General features: G+C 40.9%; 1 protein-coding gene across 2 annotated transcripts in view; it reads left to right on the top strand.

Annotated features, from left to right (window-relative positions):
- Positions 1-20,525, top strand: part of cdh7a (cadherin 7a) — a 227,043-nt gene that overhangs the window by 45,746 nt on the left and 160,772 nt on the right. For both annotated transcript variants that reach the window (XM_072258284.1, XM_072258275.1), the window contains exon 2: positions 6,980-7,388. In XM_072258284.1, the coding sequence (XP_072114385.1) occupies positions 7,170-7,388 (219 nt within the window). In that variant the 5' untranslated portion in view covers positions 6,980-7,169. The remainder of the gene's footprint in view (positions 1-6,979; positions 7,389-20,525) is intronic.

Here is a 20,525-nt window from a genome sequence, read left to right as displayed (position 1 = left end):
GCCTCCAACCTGATGGCATGAACATTGACTTCTCTAACTTCTGTGAATGTCCCACCTCCCCATCGTACCCCATTTGTTATTTATTTATATACACACATTCTTTTTTTTCTCTCTCTCTGCTTTTTCTCCCTCTGTCCCTCTGACTATACCCCTTGCCCATCCTCTGGGTTTTCCCGCCCTCCCCTTCTCCCTGGGTCTCCTGTCCCACGATCCTCTCATATCCCTTTTGACAATCAACTGTCCAGCTCTTGGCTCTATCCCTCCAACTCCTGTCTTCTCCTATCATTTTGGATCTCCTCCTCCCCCTCCCACTTTCAAATCTCTTACTAGGTCTTCTTTCAGTTAGTCCTGACGAAGGGTCTCAGACCAAAATGTCGACTGTACCTCCTCCTAGAGATGCTGCCTGGCCTGCTGCGTTCACCAGCAACTTTGATGCGTGTTGCTTGAATTTCCAGCATCTTCAGAATTCCTCGTGTTTGCAAGTTAAGAAGGGCAGGGGCTGTCTTTTGCTTTTCCACGTTCACAGTACAATACAATGGCAAATGCGAGGTCATCCACTTTGGAAGGAAAAGTGGAAAATTGCAGTATGCTGCTGTGCAGAGGGACTTGGGAGTGTTTGTGCATGAATAACAAAAGGTTGGTTTGCATGTGCAGCTGGCTATCAAGAAGGCAAATGGAATGTTAGCCTTCTTTGTTCGAGGGATTGAATTTAAGAATAAGGAGGTTATGCCGCAACTGTATGGGGTACTGGTGAGGCCGCACCTCTGTACAGTTCTGGTCTTACTTGAGGAAGGATATACTGGTTTTGGAAGCAGGGCAGAAGAGGTTCACCAGGTTGATTCCAGGGATGAGGGGGTTAGACTATGAGTTGCCTGGGACTGTACTCACTGGAATTCAGAAGAATGAGAGGGGATCTTATAAAAACATAAGAAATAATGAAAGGGATAGATAAGATAGAGGCAGGAAAGTTGTTTCCACTGGTAGTTGAGACTTGAACTCTGGACATAGCCTCAGGATTCGTGGGAATAGATTTAGGATGCAGATGAGGAGGAACTGCTTTTCCCAGAGAGTGGTGAATCTGTGGAATTCTCTGCCCAATGAAACAGTGGTGGGTACCTCAGTAACTATATTTAAGACAAGGTTGGATAGAATTTTGCATAGTAGAGGAATTAAAAGTTATGAGGAAAAGGCAGGTAGGTGGAGATGCGTCCATGGTTAGATCAGCCGCGATCTTATTCAATGGTGGAGCAGGCATTATGGGCTAAATGGTCTACTCCTGCTCCTATTTCTTATGTTCTTTCAGTTCAACCCTCTCGATATACAACTCCCAGCCTTCAGCAGCGCTATCAAATTTGTCAACTTTCGTGACTGAAGCCATCACCACATTATTTTCACTTTAACCTCAGTGCATCTTTCAATGTTGTTCATGGGTCCTTTGGCTTTCTCTCACTGTTTTGTCCCATAACTGCCAGTGCAGCTTGTGGTATTTTCTGATGTTCAGGTTCATACTCATTCCTCATTTGTTGTGTCTGTGCACAACTACATATGGACTAAAATATTAACATGCATGTGGGAGATGGCTTTAACAGGTGTATTCACATTGTAGAGAGAGAGAGAGAGAGGGAGAGTGAGCAATGTGCATGTGTAGACAACAGTGCTTGAGCAGACAACAGATCAGTAGGTAGTGCTAAGAGGGGTGGGGTCATTGCTCTAAAATAAATAGATGCATACTTTACAATAATAGAAAGATACTTTCAATGAACTGAGTTGTGCTTACAGTTTTCAACATCACTATGAATGTTCAGTTCTTTATTTCTGTTTCAGAGAATACCTGGGAATTTGGGAAACATTCCTGATGCATAACTGAGAAGAATGAAATTCCAAAGTTCCTTGAATGTACTAATGTTCAGAGACATGTTAATAGTTTAATTAATTGGCCAGACTTGAACAGAGAATAACGTATAAAATTGGTATTGGTTTATTATACTCACATGTACACATGTACACATACAGCTTGTTTTTACCTACTGTTCAAACGGATCAAATCATTACAAAGTACATTGAGCTAGAATAAGGTAAAACAGTAATAATGCAGAATAAAGTGTAAAAGCTATTGAAAAAGATCAGTGCAGGCAAACAAGGTCATAACAGGGTAGATAGTGAGGTAAAGTGTCCATCTTATTTTAATTTTACAAGAGGTCCTTCCATTCAAGAATCTGATAACAGTGGAATTGAAGCTGCCTGATGCCTGAAGGGGGGAGACATATCAGAAAGATATGTGAAAGTTGCAAAGGAATGGGACTAATTGGATGGATCTTTTAAAAAACTGGTAGAAAAATGAAGGGCTGATTGGGCCTCTTTTGCATGGGTGTGCCCTGTCCATCACTGACATTCTTTATCATAGAACATAGAATAGTACAGCACAGCCCAGGCCCTTCAGCACACAATGTTGTTCTGACCCTCAAACCCTGCCTCCCATATAAGCCCCCACCTTAGATTCCTCCATATACCTGTCTGGTAGTCTCTTAAACTTCACTAGTGTATCTGCCTCCACCACTGACTCAGGCAGTGCATTCCAGGCACCAACCACTCTCTGAGTAAAAAACCTTCCTCTAATATCCCCCTTGAACTTCCCACCCCTTACCTTAAAGCCATGTCCTCTGGTATTGAGCAGTAGTGCCCTGGGGAAGAGTTGCTGGCTGTCCACTCTATCTATTCCTCTTATTATCATGCACCACGACAAATGAGGGAGCATGTCTCTTCAGAGCAGAAAGAGCTACAGGAGGTTTGATAGATGTGTTAAAAATCACAAATAATTTTGATAAATGTGAGAAATGATTTGCAATGACAAAAAGCATTTGTTGAATGTCCTCCATTCACCAAATGCTTTTTGCCATTGCAAATCATTTCTCACATTTATCTGAATCCTCTTCGGATTTAAAATAATTAGCAAAAGGATCACCTGCAGAATAAGGAGAACTTGCTTTAGGCTGAAGAATTGTGATCTGGACTGTATTGCTGGAAAGTGTAGAAACAGGATCAGTCATAAATTTTAAAAGGAAATTGATTAAGTATCGATAAAGAGTAAAAGCAAACTGTAGTGAAAGGGGAACAGGAATTATCCTGTTGTTCCTTGAAAGGGTTTCCATAGGCACAATGGACCAAATAGCCTCCTACTGTGCTCAGAGGATTAATGAAGCTATCTGGAACTGATGCTGACATATATGCACGTGTGTCAGTCAATCTATGAGTGATTACAGGAATCATGTGCTTTTATTTCCTACAATAACCTTTGATGTGACACCTTGTCAAATCCCTCATGGACTTCTAGCAATTCCTCTTCATCCAAAACAGTTCATTCTTCAAAGTCGTATTAAATGGTCAGATGTGATTTTCCTTTCAGAAAATAATGTTGGTTCTTTCCTGATTCCTGAAACTTAGAATCTTTCTGAGGGTCCCTGCTATGGTGCCTTCAATCAGAATCAAATCAGCTTTAACATCACTGGTATATGTCATGAAATTTGTTGTTTTACTGCAGCAGTACATTGCAATGCATAGTAATAAAAACTATAAAGTAAAAATACACACACACACACACACACACACGCAGTGTAAAAAGACAGGGAAGAATATTGACCAACACGCACAAAATGCAGGAGGGACCTAGCAGGCCAGGCAGCATCTATGGAAAAGAATCCAACTGACCTTTCGGGCCAAAATGTTGACTGTTTACTCTTTTCCATAGATGCTGCCTGGCTGCTGAGTTTCTCCAGCATTTTGTGTGTGTTGCTTGGATTTCCAGCATCTGCAGATTTTCTCTTGTTTGTGAAAAATACTGAGGGGGTCTTCATGAGTCGATTGTCTATTCAGAAATCTGATGGCTCTTTTTAATAAGAGTTTCTAATATTTCCCTGTGACATATTCCCTATGAAGTTCATTAAGACCAAGGGATTTGTCAGGCTGCAGTGCAACAACGTGCTCACTCTCATTAGGTCACACAAATCACAGGATCCCTGAATTTATCATCCCTGGGAAATGTACTGACTGACAGGTCACTCATTGTCTGATGCCCTTGGCCGTTTCCTCCCCATGCCACATGTCTAATTTTCATAACCAATAAGGTAACTCAGCAGAATTAGACAGTTTGGCCCATCAAATCTGCTCCACCATTCAATCACGTCTGTTTTTTTTCTTAACCCTTATAACCATTGACCCCCTTAGCAATGAAAAGGTTATCAGTCTCTGCGTTAAATACCTGCAGTACCTTATCCCCACAGACGCACCACTTTCGTACTGAAGGAAGTTCTTCTCATTACCGTTTTAAAGAGAAAGCCATTTATTCTAAGGCTGTGCCCTGGGATCCTAATCTCTCCTACTAATGGAAACTTTCTCTGCATGTCCACCTGATCCAGGTTATTTAGTGTCCGGTAGGTTTCAATGAGATTCCCTCCTCATCCTTCTGAACTCCATTGACTTTCCTTCCTCAAATCAGTGTTTCCAATCTAATTAATCAACTGATTGACATTGTGAGCCAAACTGCATCACTGAAATCTAAACCAATTGCATCATACTAATGCAGTGCACATAGCTGACTTCCCAGGGACTGGTGTAATTTTCTTTTAGTTTGAGTGAAAGTGCAATTAGGAGAATTCTTTCTGAAGATGATAAAGACTTAACTCATTATTAAGATACTGTGGTTTCTGTCACTTCCTTGGCAATCATGTTTTATCCACGCATAGCTTGGATCCTCCTCTGGTATGTTACAACTTGTAAGATTTTAAGGACATACCTTAACTGCCTTGAATGTCCACGTCCCACCAGTGATATGATAAGTATAACACAGATACACAAGTGTTCAGAATACCAGTCGATGCAGATCCATACAAAGAAGAGAATCCAAGAATATTAAAATGGGTCTGCTCGTCAGACAACAGCAATGAAAAGAGGAATGGAGTTAATGCGCACAAAATGCTAAAGAAACTCAGCAGGTTAGGCAGCATCTATGGAGAGGAATAAAGAGTCGATGCTTTGGGCTGAGACCCTTCATCAGGTCTTTATTCCTCTCTATAGATGCTGCCTGACCTACTGAATTCCTCCCGCATTTTGTGTGTGCTACTCTGGATTTCCATCAACTGCAGAATCTCTTGTGTTTATGAAATGCAGTTAATGTCTGGTGAAGAACTCCAACCTGAATTGTTAATCTCTTTCTCTTTCAGCAGATGCTGTCTGACCTGCTGTGTGTTTCCAGCATTTTCTGATTTTATTTCAAGAAAGGATTTTTTCATTTTGCCTTAAATGCTGGCAAGAAAATGAATTTCAAGGTAGTATATGGTAACATATACGTATTTTGATAATAAATTTAGTTTCAACTTTAAACTTAGATCTCTAGTAACTAAGTTTTATTATCACTGACATACGTTGTGAAATTTGTTGTTTTGTGGCAGCAGTACGGTGCGAGCATTAAAAAAATTATTATAAGTTACGCCTTTTTTTTCGTGTCACACCAGTCACTCAGCTATTCTTGTCTGGCGCCTAGTGTCAGGATTGGTCTCCTTTCGGATTAACCGGGTCACGATATGAACGTTCCTGACTCGACACTTTTTTTTTTACGAGGCCAAGTGGCTAGCTCAACGCTCAACCCGGCACAGATGGAAAGTGTGCTTGGGGGGTGGCCCGACTTGGATTCGAACTGGGGAATCTAAGTTACAATTAAAAATAAAGAGAGCCAAAGAGGAACAGTGAGGTGAAGTGAGGTAGTGTTCATGGGGTTACAGACTATTCAGTAATCTGTGGCAGAGGTTATTAAACTGTCCCTAAAATGTTGAGTGTGTTCAGAAGGTTTTCTCGATGGTGGCATATCTTCTGATTTTCGTATGAAGAATGTTTCTCTCTCCTGACAATCCAAGGTTCTGATTCTTTATACTAACTCAATCTCAAAATAGATGTCAACAAAATAGAGAGAGTACAGAGAAGACTTACTGGAATGTTACCTGGGTTTCATCACAAACAGAGAAAGGTTGAACAAGTTGGGTCTTTAACCTTTGGAGTGTAGAAGGTTGAGAGGGGACTTGGTAGAGGTATTTAAAATTATAAGGGGGATAGATAGAGTTGACGTGGATAGGCTTTTTCCATTGAAAGTGGGGGAGATTCAAACAAGAGGACATGAGTTGAGAGTTAAAGGACAAAAGTTTAGGGGTAATATGAGGGGGAACTTCTTTACTCAGGGAGTGGTAGCTGTGTGGAATGAGCTTCCAGCAGAAGTGGTTGAGGCAGGTTTGATGTTGTCATTTCAAGTTAAATTGGATAGATATATGGACAGGAAAGGAATGGAAGGTTATGGGCTGAGCGCAGGTCGGTGGGATTAGGTGAGATTAAGTGTTTGGCACGGACTAGAAGGGCCGAGATGGCCTGTTTCCGTGCTGTAATTGTTATATGGTTATATAAAGAAAAAGTTACAATTCTGTAGTGCACTGAGTCAACATTTGGGTAATATGGACATAAAAAATGTATAGTGTAAATAATAATAAGGAAGAAGATATATAAAACTTTAAAAGGTTGGACCCAGCTAAAAATGATCTAAATCTGAAATCATTGACTCTAATTCAAGCAAATCCCATTTGTAATTGGACTCAATTTATTTGAAAGCAAAGCATAAGTAGATCAGAATTAGTCTAATTTTCTATTGAAAATTATTTTGGAACAATCTGATGATTTAATAGAGAACAAAGATAAGCTTGGTATCCAGCAGGGCAAAACCAATTGTTTTTTATTCAGTCTAGCAACCTCATTACATAATGTGTGTCTATTTCAGTGTCTCTAAGGCAATATTGTTGTATCTTGAGTCTTGGCTTTGACTGAAAAGTTAGTCTTATTGTTTTGTCTTACTTATTTGGATCTTGCCTCTCAAGATGTTGCACAAAGTGACCCTGGATGGTAAAGTAAGTTAACTGACAGGTGCTCTTGTCTTTATCTGTACCAGGTGTCCATTACACTACTTCTTCAGTGAAGTTTATTCTGCAAGAACAAGCTTCCCTGGCACAGCCAGCAACTATTTATTATCTCTGGACTGCAGACTGACAACACTGCCCGAGGCTATTACTACCGAAACAATTGGAACTGTGGCTTGTGTTCCCGACGAAGCAACCCCACCTCCCCACTGAAGTGAAAGAATGAAGCTAAGAGACAGACAGTACTGCTATGTCCTCGCGATTGTGTCACTCTTCCTGGGACTTGGTATGACAAGTCAATCAGATCCGTCGCCTTCGTTGCCCAGACCCCACCTGACAAAGGTGCAGGAGGCTCACAGGCGGGTGAAGAGGGGCTGGGTATGGAATCAGTTCTTTGTGCTGGAGGAGTACACAGGCACAGACCCATTATATGTGGGGAAGGTAAACAAGGTCAACTGCTCTTCACCTTCTAAATGTGTTCTCAATCGATCTCCTAATTGGAACATTTGGCTTTGAATGGATGCTTAGGGGATATGGGTCTAAAAATCACTCATGAACTTGTTTAAGATTTCAGTTACTGTTTTTCAAAAGAAGTATCACTTCTGAAATAAATGAGTTCCTCTAAGCTAATTGGAGAGGAATTTCTGACACAGTGCCCTGGTAGGTGAAACATTTCAGATCCTGTCACCTTCTCATTTGATGCAATGTCTTGGGGCAGAGATACATTTTGCTTCAGTTCATTCCAGCACAGAGGGAGGCCACTTGGTCTATCATGCTTGTGCTGGCTGTATGTATGATTTGTCCAATTAGCTTCACTCCCCATTTTCCTTCCTCACAGTTGGATCACATTTACCCAATTTCCTTTTGAAAATTACATTTGAACCTCAGTAGGAATTGTTTCAATTTACGAGTTACCTAGTTGAATTATTTGAGGTATCCTTCCAGTAACACAGCTTGTCCTCGACCCTTACACACCAGAGATTCTGCAGCTGCTGGACATTTGAGCAACACACACAAAATGCTGGAGAAACACAACATGTCAGGCAACATCTATAAACAGTCAACATTTTGGGCTGAGGCTCTTCATCAAGGTACATGAATCATCAACAGTTTCTTGATGAAGGGTCTTAGCCTGAAATGTGAACTGCTTATTCCTCTCCATAGATGCTGCTTATCTTGTTGAGTTCTGCCAGCATTTTGTGTGTGTTGCTTTTGACTCTTCACTGCTGACTTCACAGGAAGATGATACAACACACAAAGGGGCCTTTCAGCCCACTGAGTTTCTGCTGCCTCTTTTGAAAGATCCACCCAACTAGCTTCATTTCCTTGCTTCTTCTCCAAAGTGCTGCAGGTACTTCCTCCTGCATGTGTTTAACCAGCTAGCTTTTGAAGCCTATTGTTGAGCTGGGTCCACCACCATTCAGGCTGTGAATTCTAGGTTATCACATCTCGTTGTTTACGGTGTTTCATTATTTCCCCATTGAATACTGGGATCTCTGTGGCAATAAGAATTGCAAAGAGCTGTGATTAGAGAGGGCAAGCTGATGGTTCAGGCACTGACATAAGCAGATTTAACATTTTTGAAAATAAATAAAAAGGACCAGTGAGGAAAAGCTTTTTTGAGGTTCAGTATGATGTGGAACTCACTGCCCTGCAAGGATGATGGAAATAAGTAAATTTGTTTATTATAAGAACTAGGAGCAGAATTGGGCCATTTGGCACATTGAGCCTGCCCCACCATTCCATCATGGCTGATTTATTATCCCTTTCAACCCCATTCTTTTGCCTTCTCCCCATAACCTTCGATGCCCTGATTAATTAAGAACCTATCAACTTCCTCGTTAAATATACGCAATGACTTGGCCTCCATTACTGCATGTTGCAAAGAATTCCATAGATTCACCACCTGTTGGCTGGAGAAATTTTTCCTTATCGCTGTTATAAATTGATGCCCCTCTATTCTGAGGCTGTGCCCTTAGGACCTAGACTCCCCCACTATAGGAAACATCCTCTCTACATCCACTCCATTCAGACCTTTCAACATTTGATAGGTTTCAATGAAATCCAGCCCACATATTTCTAAACTACAATGGGTCCAGGCCCAGAGCCATCAAATCTCCTCATAGATTAACCCTATCATTCCTGGGATCATTCTTGTAAACCTCCTCTGAACTCAATGCCAGCACATCCTTTCTTAGATAAGGGGCCCAAAACTGCTCACAATTCTCCAAGTGCAGTCTGACCAATGCCATATAAAACCTCAGCATTACATCCTTGTTTTTGTATTCTAGCCCTCTTGAAATGAATGCTATTATTGCATTTGCCTTCCTTACCAACAACTCAACCAGCAAACTAACAGTCATGAAATCCTGCACGAGAACTCCTAAGTCACTCTGCACCTCTGATTATTAAACTTTCTCCCCATTTATGAAATAGTCCCCACCTCGATCCCTTTTGCCAACGTACATGACCACACACTTCCTGATATTATATTCCATCTGTCACTTCTTTTCTCATTCCCCCAATCTGTCTAAGTACTTTTGCTGACACCCTGCTTCCTCAACACTCTCTGCCCTTCCACCTATCGTCATATTGTCCTTAAACTTGGCCTCAAAATCATTGACTCCTTCATCCAAATCATTGTTATAAAAGGCGAAAAGAAGCATTCTCAACACCAACCCCTGCAACACACCACTAGTCACCCACAGCTAACCAGAAAAGGCCCCCTTTTTTACTAGTCTTTGCCTCCTGCCAGTCAGCCAATCTATCCATTCTAGTAATACCATGGGCTTTTATTTTGTTAAGCAGCCTCATGTGCAGCACCTTGTCAAAAGCCCTCTGAAAATCCAAATAAACATCATCCACTGACTCTCTTTTGCCTATTCTGCTTGTTAATTACTCAATGAATTCCAACAGATTAGTAAAGCCAGATTTCCTGTTTGGAAAACTGTGCTGACTTTGGACTGTTTTATCATGTGCTTCCAAGTACCCCAACACCTTATCCTTAATAATAGACTGCAACAATTTTCAAACCACTGAAGTCAGGCTAACTGGCCATATTTCATTTTCTCTGCCTCCCTCCCTTCTTAAAGAGTGTAATGACATTTGCAATTTTCCAGTCCTCAGGAACTTTGGAGTGGCCTAATTCTGCTCCTATATCTTATGGAACTATTCCAGAAGCTATTGATTCTTGAAAGATCATTACTAATGTCTCCACAATCTCTTCAGCTACCTCTTTCATCTGGTCCAGGTGACTTATTTAGCTTCAAACTTTTCAGTTTCCCAAAGCACCTTCTCCTTTGTACTATACTCACTTCTGCTCCCTGAGACTCTCGCATCTCTAGCATTCTGCTAGTGTCATCCTCCGTGAATACTGACACAAAATACTTCTTAAGTTCCTCCACCTTTACTTTGTCCAGCATTACAACCTCTCCAAAGTTTTTTTCCAGTGGTTTGAAATCCATTCACATCACTTTTTCTCCTATATATCTGAAAAATCTTTTTTCATCCTCTTTTATGTTATTGGTTAGCTGACCTTCAAATTTCATCTTTTCTCTCTCAATGGCTTTTTTAGTTGACTTCTGTTTGTTTTTAAAAGCTTTGCTATTCTCTATGTTCTCACAATTTTTTGCTATATTATATACCCTCTCTTTTGCTTTGATGCTGTCCTTGACTTCTCTTGTCAACACAGTGGTCTCATTCTCCCTTCAGAATACCTCTTCATCTTTGGAATGGATTTTTCCTGCACCTTCTGAATTTCCCCTAGAAACACCAGCCACTGCTGTACTACAATCATCCCTGTTTGTGTCTCTTTCCAATCAACTTTGACCAGCTCCTCTCTCATCTCTAATTCCTTTTACTTATCTGTAATACTGATACATCTGATTTTAGCTTCTTCTTCTCAAACTGTAGGGTGAATTCTATCATATTCTGATCACTGGCTCCTAAAGGTTCCTTTACCTTAAACTTTCTAATCATATCTTTGTCATACATAACATCTAGTCCAGATTTGCCTATCCCTTTGTAGGGTCAACAACAAGCTGTTCCAAAAAACATCTCGTTGGTAATCTACAAAGCTCCTCTTGGGATTCAGCACCAATCTACCAGCATATTGAAATCTCCCATGATTATCACAATATTGCCCTTTTTACATGCCTCTTCTATGTCCGATTGTAATTTGTTGCCCAAATCCTGGCTACTGTTCAGAAGCCTCTACATAATTCTCATCACAGAATTTTTTTCTTACCTTTGCAGTTTTTTAACTCTACCTACCTCTTTCTAAAGATTTGATTTCTTTTTTTTTATCAACAGAGCCACTCCCCCCTGCCCAACATCCTGTCCTTTCAATACAACGTGTATCCTTGAATGTTAAGCTCACAACTATGATCTTCTTTCAGCTAAAGCTCAGCCACTTCCAGATCATCATACCTACTAATCTCTACCTGTGCTGCAAGATCATCTACCTTATTCCATATACTCTGTGGCTTCACATATAATACTCTCAGTTCTGTATTCACCAACCTCTTTTGCTTCTGCCCCCCGTTGCACTTTAACATTCCACTGACTGCAATTTTGCCTTTCTTTCTTTCCGTCTGCCTGATCTTCCTAAACACTGCATCTACTTGTATATCAACTGCCCCATCTATGGCCCTATCACTCCACTACCCATCCTCTAGATGAGTTAGTTTAACCCTCCCCAACAGCTCTAGCAAACTTGCCTGCAAGGATATTGGTCCCTCTCAGGTTCAGGGGTAACCTGTCCTTTTCTCTCAGAAGAGATCACAATGATCCAGAAATCTGAAACCCTGTCCCCTGCATCCATTCTTCTGCCACACATTCATCTGCCAAATCATCCTAATCTTACCCTCACTGGCACGTAGCATGAGCACCTATATTCTCTCTTCAGCACCTCTCCCTTTTCCTACTTATGCCATGTGAACAGAAATGAATTTTGTTTTGTATGCCATCTATACAGAACATTTCATCACATCTGTGCATCTGGAAAACAATAACAGAATGCAGGATGAAGTGTTGCAGTTCAGAGAAAGTGCAGTGCAGGCAGATAAAAAGATACAACGCTGTGATAAGGTAGATTGTGAGATCAAGGGCCCATCTTATTGTACAAGTGCACCATTCAATACTGTTATAATAAGGGACAGAAGCTGTCCTTGAGGCTGGTGGTGTGTGCTTTCAGGTTTTTGTATATTCTGCTTGATATAAGGGTGAAGAAGATAGAATCTCCAGGGTGGATAGAGTCTTTGATTATGCTGGCCTTTTACTGAGGCAGCAAGAAGTGTAGACAGAATCAATGGAGGGAAGGCTGCTTTTTGTGATTTGCTGTGCTGCTCGCTGTAGTTCCTTGTGGTCTCTTGCAGAGCAGTTCCCATGCCAAGGCTGATGTGTCCTGGTAGGATGCTTTCTATGGTACTTCTGTAAAAGCCTGTGACAGTCAATGGAGAACATGCTGAATTTCTGCAATCAGCATCTTCCAAAGATAATTGAACAGGCTGGGTCTGTTGTATGGAAGGAAAAGCACAGATCCGATAGGTCAAAGGGTCTCCTTTGTGCTATAAGAATTCCAGTGTTCTATGATCCTTTAACCAGTCACCTTAACTCCCTGTCTTACATAGAGCATTGTACTGCAACAGATCCTTTGGCCCACTTTGTCTGTGCTAACCATGCCAAGTTCAACTAATCCATTCTGCCTCTGCAATGCATGTATCTCTCCATTTTCCACCTATTTGTGTGCCTGTGTAAGTGTCTCTAAAATTTTGCTGTTCTATCTACTTCTACCACTTACCCTGGAAATGTGTTCTACTCTCTGTGTAAAAACTTGCTTTGCAAATCTCCTTTAATCCTCCCTCTCACATTAAAGCTGTGCCCTTCAGTCTTTGGCATTTCCACCTAGGGAAAGATACTCTGATTATCTATCCTATCTTTGCCTTTTATAATCTAGTACACTTCTGTCAGGCCTCAGCCTCTGACACTCTGGAGAAACCAATCCAACTTTATTTTAAGCTCTCTTCTGGTTTCCAACCTCCAGCTGCTGCAGTCAGATTCTTCTCATTTCCTCCACTGGCACCCTTGAAGGTTTGAACACTTCTCTTGAATTTTTCCTTCAGCTTTCTTTCACTCAGGAGGATAACCCCAGCCTCTGCTCCCCAAATCCGATGTCATTTCTTTGCAGTTAAGGAGAATGACTGGTGGGTGACTTTGTTCAGGCACATAAGATTCTACAGGGACGTTGTGGTAGATTTTGTGATGTTTGTACTGGTGAATGACCTTTTGACTGAGCAGGCAAACTAACAAGATGAAAGAGGTGGACACAGAGTCATAGGGTAAAACAGCACAGAAACAGGCCGTTTGGGCCATTCATTCATGCCGACCAAGATGCCCATTTGAATTAGTTTCATTTACCTATGTTTGGTCTGTGTCCCTCTAAACCTTTCCTATTCATGCCATTTAAAATAAAAGTGTGTAGGAACTCCTCTGGCAGTGGATAGTGAATCTCTGACAGAGGAGGAATTGAGGCCTGGGACAGATCAGCAATGATTGTATTGAATGGTCGGGCAGGCTTGAGGGTCTGAATTAGCCTACTGCTGGCCTACTTCCTGATAACCACAAGAGATTGTGCAGCTGCTGGAAATGAAGAGCAATGCACACAAAATGCTGGGAGCAGCTTAGCAGTTCAGGCAGCATCTATGGAGGGAAATAAGACAGTTGACTTTTTGGGCTGAGACCCTTCTTCAGGACTGGAAAGGAAGGGGGAAGATACCGGAGTAAAAAGGTGGGGGGGGGGGAGGGAGGGAAAAGGGGACTATCTAGAAGACGATAGGTAATGCTAGGTGAGTGAAGTCCCTTTTACTAACCTTACAGTAAAAAAAATTACAGGTAGTTGAAGAAATCAATGTTCATGTAATAATAGTGTTCACAATCAAACTAATTGTGCAGTTGCAGGAAATGAAGAGGAATATATACTGCATCCTAATTATTAATTAGGACAGTGAAACATTACAAACTTCTATAAATGTGTGCTAGAGAGTATATTGACTGATTGCATCATGGCCTGGTATGGAACTATTTTTTGAAACTTTGGACTGGGTAAGTGCAGAACATTAAACATAAAGAAAAGTGCAATAGAGCTAGTAGAATATAAACCAGAGCAGCAGGATACAATACAATTAAAGGATGAACATGAAACATGTAAGTACGTGGGAAATTAACAAGCAAAGAAAATAGATCATAGTGCAATAAAGGGAAAACTTATGACAGAATTTACTTCAAGGTTTAAGAAAATCTGCCAAACAGACCTCAATAGTAAAAATATAACAAAAACAATAAACCCTCTCGCTATACCAATATTAATATATTCTTTTGGCATAATATCTTGGCCCAAAACAGATCTGGAAAATTTACAACAATAAGAATGGAAATGTCAAATTTTAGAAAACACTATGCACACTTGAGCACACTTAGATTAATACTACCTGGGACAGAGGATGAAGAGAAATAACAGGCATTAAAAATTTACACCACAGTCAGAGAAAACTTCTAAGGACATACTTGCACCAATGAAAACAGGATTCAGCACTCCATGCCAGCATATACAATTCTGATAAGAAGTATACACTACAAAACTTAAATGAAAGCACAACCGAGAAAAATGAAGAGATTATCGCTACAGAAGAAAAAGATAACAAATGGAAGAGCATGACCCTCCATGGAAGACATCCCCATGATCTGAGCAGACTAGATGTGAACAAGGAAACATCAAGCTACCTGGCTCAGAGTTGGAGACCTCTTCACAGAAACTGAACCGTTCCTTGTAGCAATGCAAGAGCAGGTGGTTAACACAAAAAATATGGAAAATACACAACAAAAGACCAACAAATTCAAGATGATAAATGCAGAAATGCCATGAGAAACAAGAAACAATCCAACACATTATGGGATCCTGCAGCAGTTTAACTCAATCTGATTACTTACACAGGCACAATCAAGTGGCAAACATCATTCACCAAAACCTTGCTTTAAAATACAAACTCATAAAAGACACCATTCCTTTCTATAAATACAATCCTGATCCAGTTTTAGAGTCAGAGCCCTACAAATTATATTACAACTGATCCATTATTACAAATTGGACCATCCATAATAATCATCTGGATAGAATATTGCAGGATAAACAAGCAAGAACAACTTTCTTAATAGATAAAACCATTGCAAACACACATAACACACAGAAATCAATACGTGAAAAACACGATAAATGTGCTGAATTAAAAGAAGAAATTGAAAGACTATGGAACATGAACAGGGTATACAATGTTCCACTAATAATATCTATAACTCATATCATCCCAAAGTCACTACACATGAGCATTATTCATGTGACATTCATGTAAGTCAGAAAGCCACAAAACTCCTCTAAACACCACTAAAATAGTCTGCAAGTTCCTAGCTGTTGAGATATGAGTGTGCTTTGCTATGACCGTGCTTCAGGTTCTACCAGCTTAATTCTGAGAAAAAATAAAATTAATTATAATAGCACAAAGTGCCAAGTTCAAAGCAAATATATTATCAAAGTACATATTTGTCACCATATGCAACCCTGAGATTTGTTTTCTTTCTCAGTAAATCCAAGAAACATAATGGAAGCAATGAAAGACTTCACCCCACAGGATAGACAAACAACCAATGTGCAAAAGACAACAAACTGTGTAAATACAAAAATAAAACACACAAATAATAATAATAATAATAATAGATAAATAAGCAATAAATATCAAGAACATGAGATGATGAATCCTTGAAGGTGAGTCTATAGGTTGTATAGGTGCAGTGATGGGGTGAGTGAAGTTGAGTCAAGTTATCCCTAATGGTTCAAGAGCAAGCCGGTTGAGGAGTAATAAATGTTCCTGAACCTGGTGATGTGGGGGCTGAGACTCCTGTACCTTTTTTCTGATGGCAGCAGTGAGAAGAGAGCATGGCCTAGGTGGTGGGGTCCGTGATGATGGATGCTGCTTTCCTGTGACAGCGCTCCATGTAGATGTGCTCAGTGGTGGGAAGGGCTTTACCTGTGATGAATTGGGCTGTGTGCACTTTTTGTAGGATTTTCCATTCAAGGTGATTGGTGTTTCCATGCCAGGCTGAGGTGCAGCCAGTCAATATGCTCTTCACTCCACATCTATAGACGTTTGCCATGTTTCACTGTACTAATTAATGTCTGGATGCAGTATGTATTCCATTAGCTTAATTATGGGTACTATTAGGTAAATATTCAATGAGCAAGTGTATGCCAAGTGATGTGATATGGGTAGTTGCAGACAATGGATGTTTCTGACTTAGAGTGAAATCAGCTTATGGAGAGTTTTCAAGAGCTGAAACCTTACATAACTTAGGGGCTGCCTTTTTATCCTGTTCAACCTGCACAAGTGTCAAACTTGTTTAATTTGCAGATATGTATGGTTTATAAAAATACACTTCTTTATTGGAATCACAATTGTTTTATTTTTGTCAAATGTACTAAGCTACAGTGAAAAACTTTGTTTTGCATGCCATCATTTCGAAATAGAGAGTGGCTAAGTGCTTGGAATGCACTGCTGGGGATGGTGGTAGAAGCTGATAGGCACGTGGATGAAAGGTAAACAGAGGATTATCCAAGGTTGTCAAGCCGAGGAGTGGTAGTGGGGACAAGTTCCCACTACTTAAAAGTGCTCCTCACGGCATGCGCCTCAAATAGCCTCTGACAACGAAGTCCAGCTCTTGGCCTTCTCGTGTGACTTAGCCTCTAAGCCCAGTGGAACTGTTTCTACTGACAGGGGAAGGGGCGAAGGCGGGTCCTGGCACCTTCAAACCAGTGCTTCGGGTAGATGGAGCTCGTCAGCCTGGGAAGGCAGTCCATCTAAGAGAGGGAAAAGTCTGATTTCAAACCTCTGCTGCCTTGTGGCCATACCCACTGATGGGAAAGGCTTTAGGAGTAAACCCTGAGGACAAATCTGGAGCTGGAGACCCTAAGGCAGTCCGACATTGCCTTCAACCTTGTTCTAGCAACTCCTGCGATGACACTAGTGCAAGCTGTATCGGCCCTTGCCCTTCCCTTGGACAACATCGGTGTCGTGGAGAGTGGAGAATTGCAGCATGGCCAACTGCCTGTCTTCCATACAACCTTGCCCAGGCCTGCGCCCTGGAGAGGACACTCCAGCGTCACCTCACCGCGTCGGCACAGAGACTTTCCAGGCGCAGATCCATGATCTCGCGAGACTAACGGATGCCACCACCAATTTATAGCTCTGTTAGAGGGAAAGGTTAGACTGATCGAGGAGTAGGTTAAAATGTTGGCACAGCACAAAGGGCCAATTTGGTGTTGTACTATTCTATATTCTATGTTCTAAACATCAAGTCCATGAGTACAGGTAATGGCTGATGTAAAGGGTAGATACAGTATTCAGTTACATGAATTATTATCCTCTCTCCCAGGGCAGTTGGGACCTGTACAAGAAGGATGGTTAGTGCCTAATTTGGAGGGGAACCAATATCCTTATGGGGAAATCTGCTAGTGCCATTTGGGAGAGTTTAAACTAATGAGGCAGGGAGTGGGAACCAGAGAAACAGGCCAGCAAGTGAAAGTGTTGATGGAAAGATATGGGACAGGAGATGTGGGTCTGATAGGAAGGGCCGACAGCAGCAAGCAAGTGAACATGGTGAGACCGATGGTCTGGAATGTGTTTATCAGAATCAGGTATAATATCACCGGCATGTCGCGACATTTGTTTTGCAGCAGCAGTACATTAGAATACATAATAAAAAAATTATACATGGCAATAAGAAATATGTACAGTGGATTCTGGTTAATTGGGATACATCGGGATCAGTACATTTTGGCCCAATTCCAAGGCTGCCTCAATTAGCTGATTTCATGGAAGTAGTTAAAAAGATATAAAGAGACAAGCTACCATTTAATTGAGTAACAAATTATGTATTTAAATGAAATACAGAACAAATTAGAACACTGCCAAAACTCCTATTGTACTATAAAACTGTGTATTAGTTCCAACAGTTATCGACAAAAGAATTGATCCAGTGTACGCTGCTGTGTTCTTTTGATTGACTGTAAATGAACAAAATCAGTGCAGCCGTGTGCAGATACATCTATTATCTGCAGCCTAGTGCAGGTAATAAACTGCCTTCAAACAATGCTTTTGACGATTGCATCCTTCAAATCTTCATTTTCATTTTAACATTCAGGATGATTGTCAATACCTTCAAATTTTTCTTCGATTCTAACTCGTTGAAATAGTGAAATCATTTCATTTTCACTCCAGGCCATTTCTGGCATCTTAAAGACTGAATGCTTGAAAATACAATGAGCTAAGTAGGTCTGAATTGTCTTACTGCTTATAACTTGCCAAATATCATTGACAAAAATGATTGCTTTTTGAACACAAACACATGCAAGTGACGCTATTTAAAACTGTTCGTTTTAAGCACGTTGAACTATCCAACAGCCATACAACATAGTGCAAAAAGAGAGCAAATAAAAAGAAAGAAATATTGAGGTGGTATATATGGGTTCATTATCCATTCAGAAATCTGATGTTGGAGCCGAAGAAGCTGTCCTAAACAGTTGAGACTGTGTCTTTAGGTTCCCATACATCCTTCTCGTGGTAACAATGAGAAGAGGGTGCGTCCAGGGTGAAGGGGATACAATCTTTTTGAGGGCCAAAGGTCCTGTTCCTGTGCTGTTGTGTTCTATCTTCTATGTTCTTGTCAGATAAAAAATGTCGTATCTCTTTCATTGCAAAATACTTAGAAGGCTAATGGATTGGGATATGTAAAAATGCTGTTCGAGGTGGCCATGTTTCACTCTGTTACTCTTGAGCTGACAAAGGACTGGTTGTCAGCAACATAAGTTGCTGCAGTAAATGGCCACTCACCTAAGTCAGTTGCCTGTTGTATGCAATATTTCATTTAATGAAATGGGATGTCAGTGGTGGGAGTGATACCAAACTGCCAGGCCAAACTGGGAGTGACCAAAGATGATTTTTGACACAGACACTTCTCTCTCAACCTTGGACTGGGTACTGGTAGACAGAGTGGTGAAGCAGCTTTTTGGCATGCTACCAGTCAGGGCACTGACTATAGAATTTAGGATGTAATGTTGCAGTTGTACAAGGCGTTGGTGAGGGTGCATTTGGAACACTCTGCTCAGTTTTGGTCACCCCTGCTAGAAGAGAGATATCATTAAGCTGGAAAGAGTGCAAAGGAGAATTACAAGGATATTGCTGGGACTTGAGGGACTGAGTTACGGAAGGCAGGTTGGGACTTTTTGTTGTAGCATAGGAGAATAAGGGGTGGTTTTATAGAGGTGTATTAAGTCATGCAGGGCATAGATAAGGATGAATGCACACAGACTTTTTTTTTCCAGATTTCAGAATTAAGAACAGGAGGGTATATGTTCAAGATGAGAGGTTAGAGAATTATTACAAATCTGAGAGGCAGCTTTTTCACCAGAGACTGGTGAGTGGTTGAGGCAGGTTCATTAACAACATAGAACATAAAGCATAGAACAGTTCTGCAAAGTGTAGGCTGTTCAGCCCATGTTGTTCTACCAACCCTTTAACTTACTCCAAGATCTATATAACCCTTTGCTCACACATATCCCTCTATTTTTCATTTAACCATGTACCTATCTAAGAGTCTCTTAAATGTCCCTAATGCATCTGGTACATGGATAGGATGTTTATCTGGACCAAATACAACCAAATGGAAATGGGTTAGATGGGAATCTTTATCAGCGTGGACCAGTTGGGCCAAAGGGCCGGTGTTTGTGCTGTATGACTCAGGCTGGAGAACATCAACAAATGGGTCAGCTTTCTGGGAGAAGCTGTAATTAGAAAGGTAGAGTTGCGAAGGAGAGAATTTGAATGGATATGGTGTCAAGGGGAGGATGTTTGACAGTTGAAGTTCTGTTAGTTTCTTTGTGCAGGGGAGGGGTTGTTTTTTTTAGGGAGTTGGAGATCCTGCTCCATATTGTGCAGGTGGAGGGAGGTTTTGGGGGATCGGGATGCCATCCTTTTTTGTACAGGGATGGGGGTGGGCATTGATGTTTCTCTCTGAACGACTTTCATGATCTTTCTTTGTTTTGTGACTATCTGGAGAAATATAAATTTCAGAGTTGTATATGGATACATGTTTTGATTCTTTGAATTCTCTGGGATGACTGAAGTATTTGCTATAGTAGAGAAGACAGAATGGCCAACTGTACACGTACAAGTGAGCAACGAGGCAGGCAGCTTTGGAATTGAACCTACTGGAGTGGGCATCTCTGCATCAGTTGGCTTTTGTAGTGATAGACAGCACTGAGGATGAAGAAAGCTTTGGCAAAAGGTTAGGAATGTCTTTGCTTTTTAAATCGTACTAGCATTTATGTGCCAACAGTTAATGAAATGGCCTATTTAATGTGAAACCTATTGCCAGAAGAAAATCATCAGAATAAATGGTAGACGTTCTTTTTTCAATATTTCACAGGAATTGGATGTCACTGTAAGGATATCATTTATTGTCCATTCCTATCCA

The sequence above is a fragment of the Mobula birostris genome, chromosome 1 (assembly GCF_030028105.1).
Source record: "Mobula birostris isolate sMobBir1 chromosome 1, sMobBir1.hap1, whole genome shotgun sequence".
Taxonomy (NCBI): Eukaryota; Metazoa; Chordata; class Chondrichthyes; order Myliobatiformes; family Myliobatidae; genus Mobula; species Mobula birostris.
The sequence above is the reverse complement of the archived record's forward strand: the minus strand, read 5'-3'. Positions and strand labels throughout refer to the sequence as shown.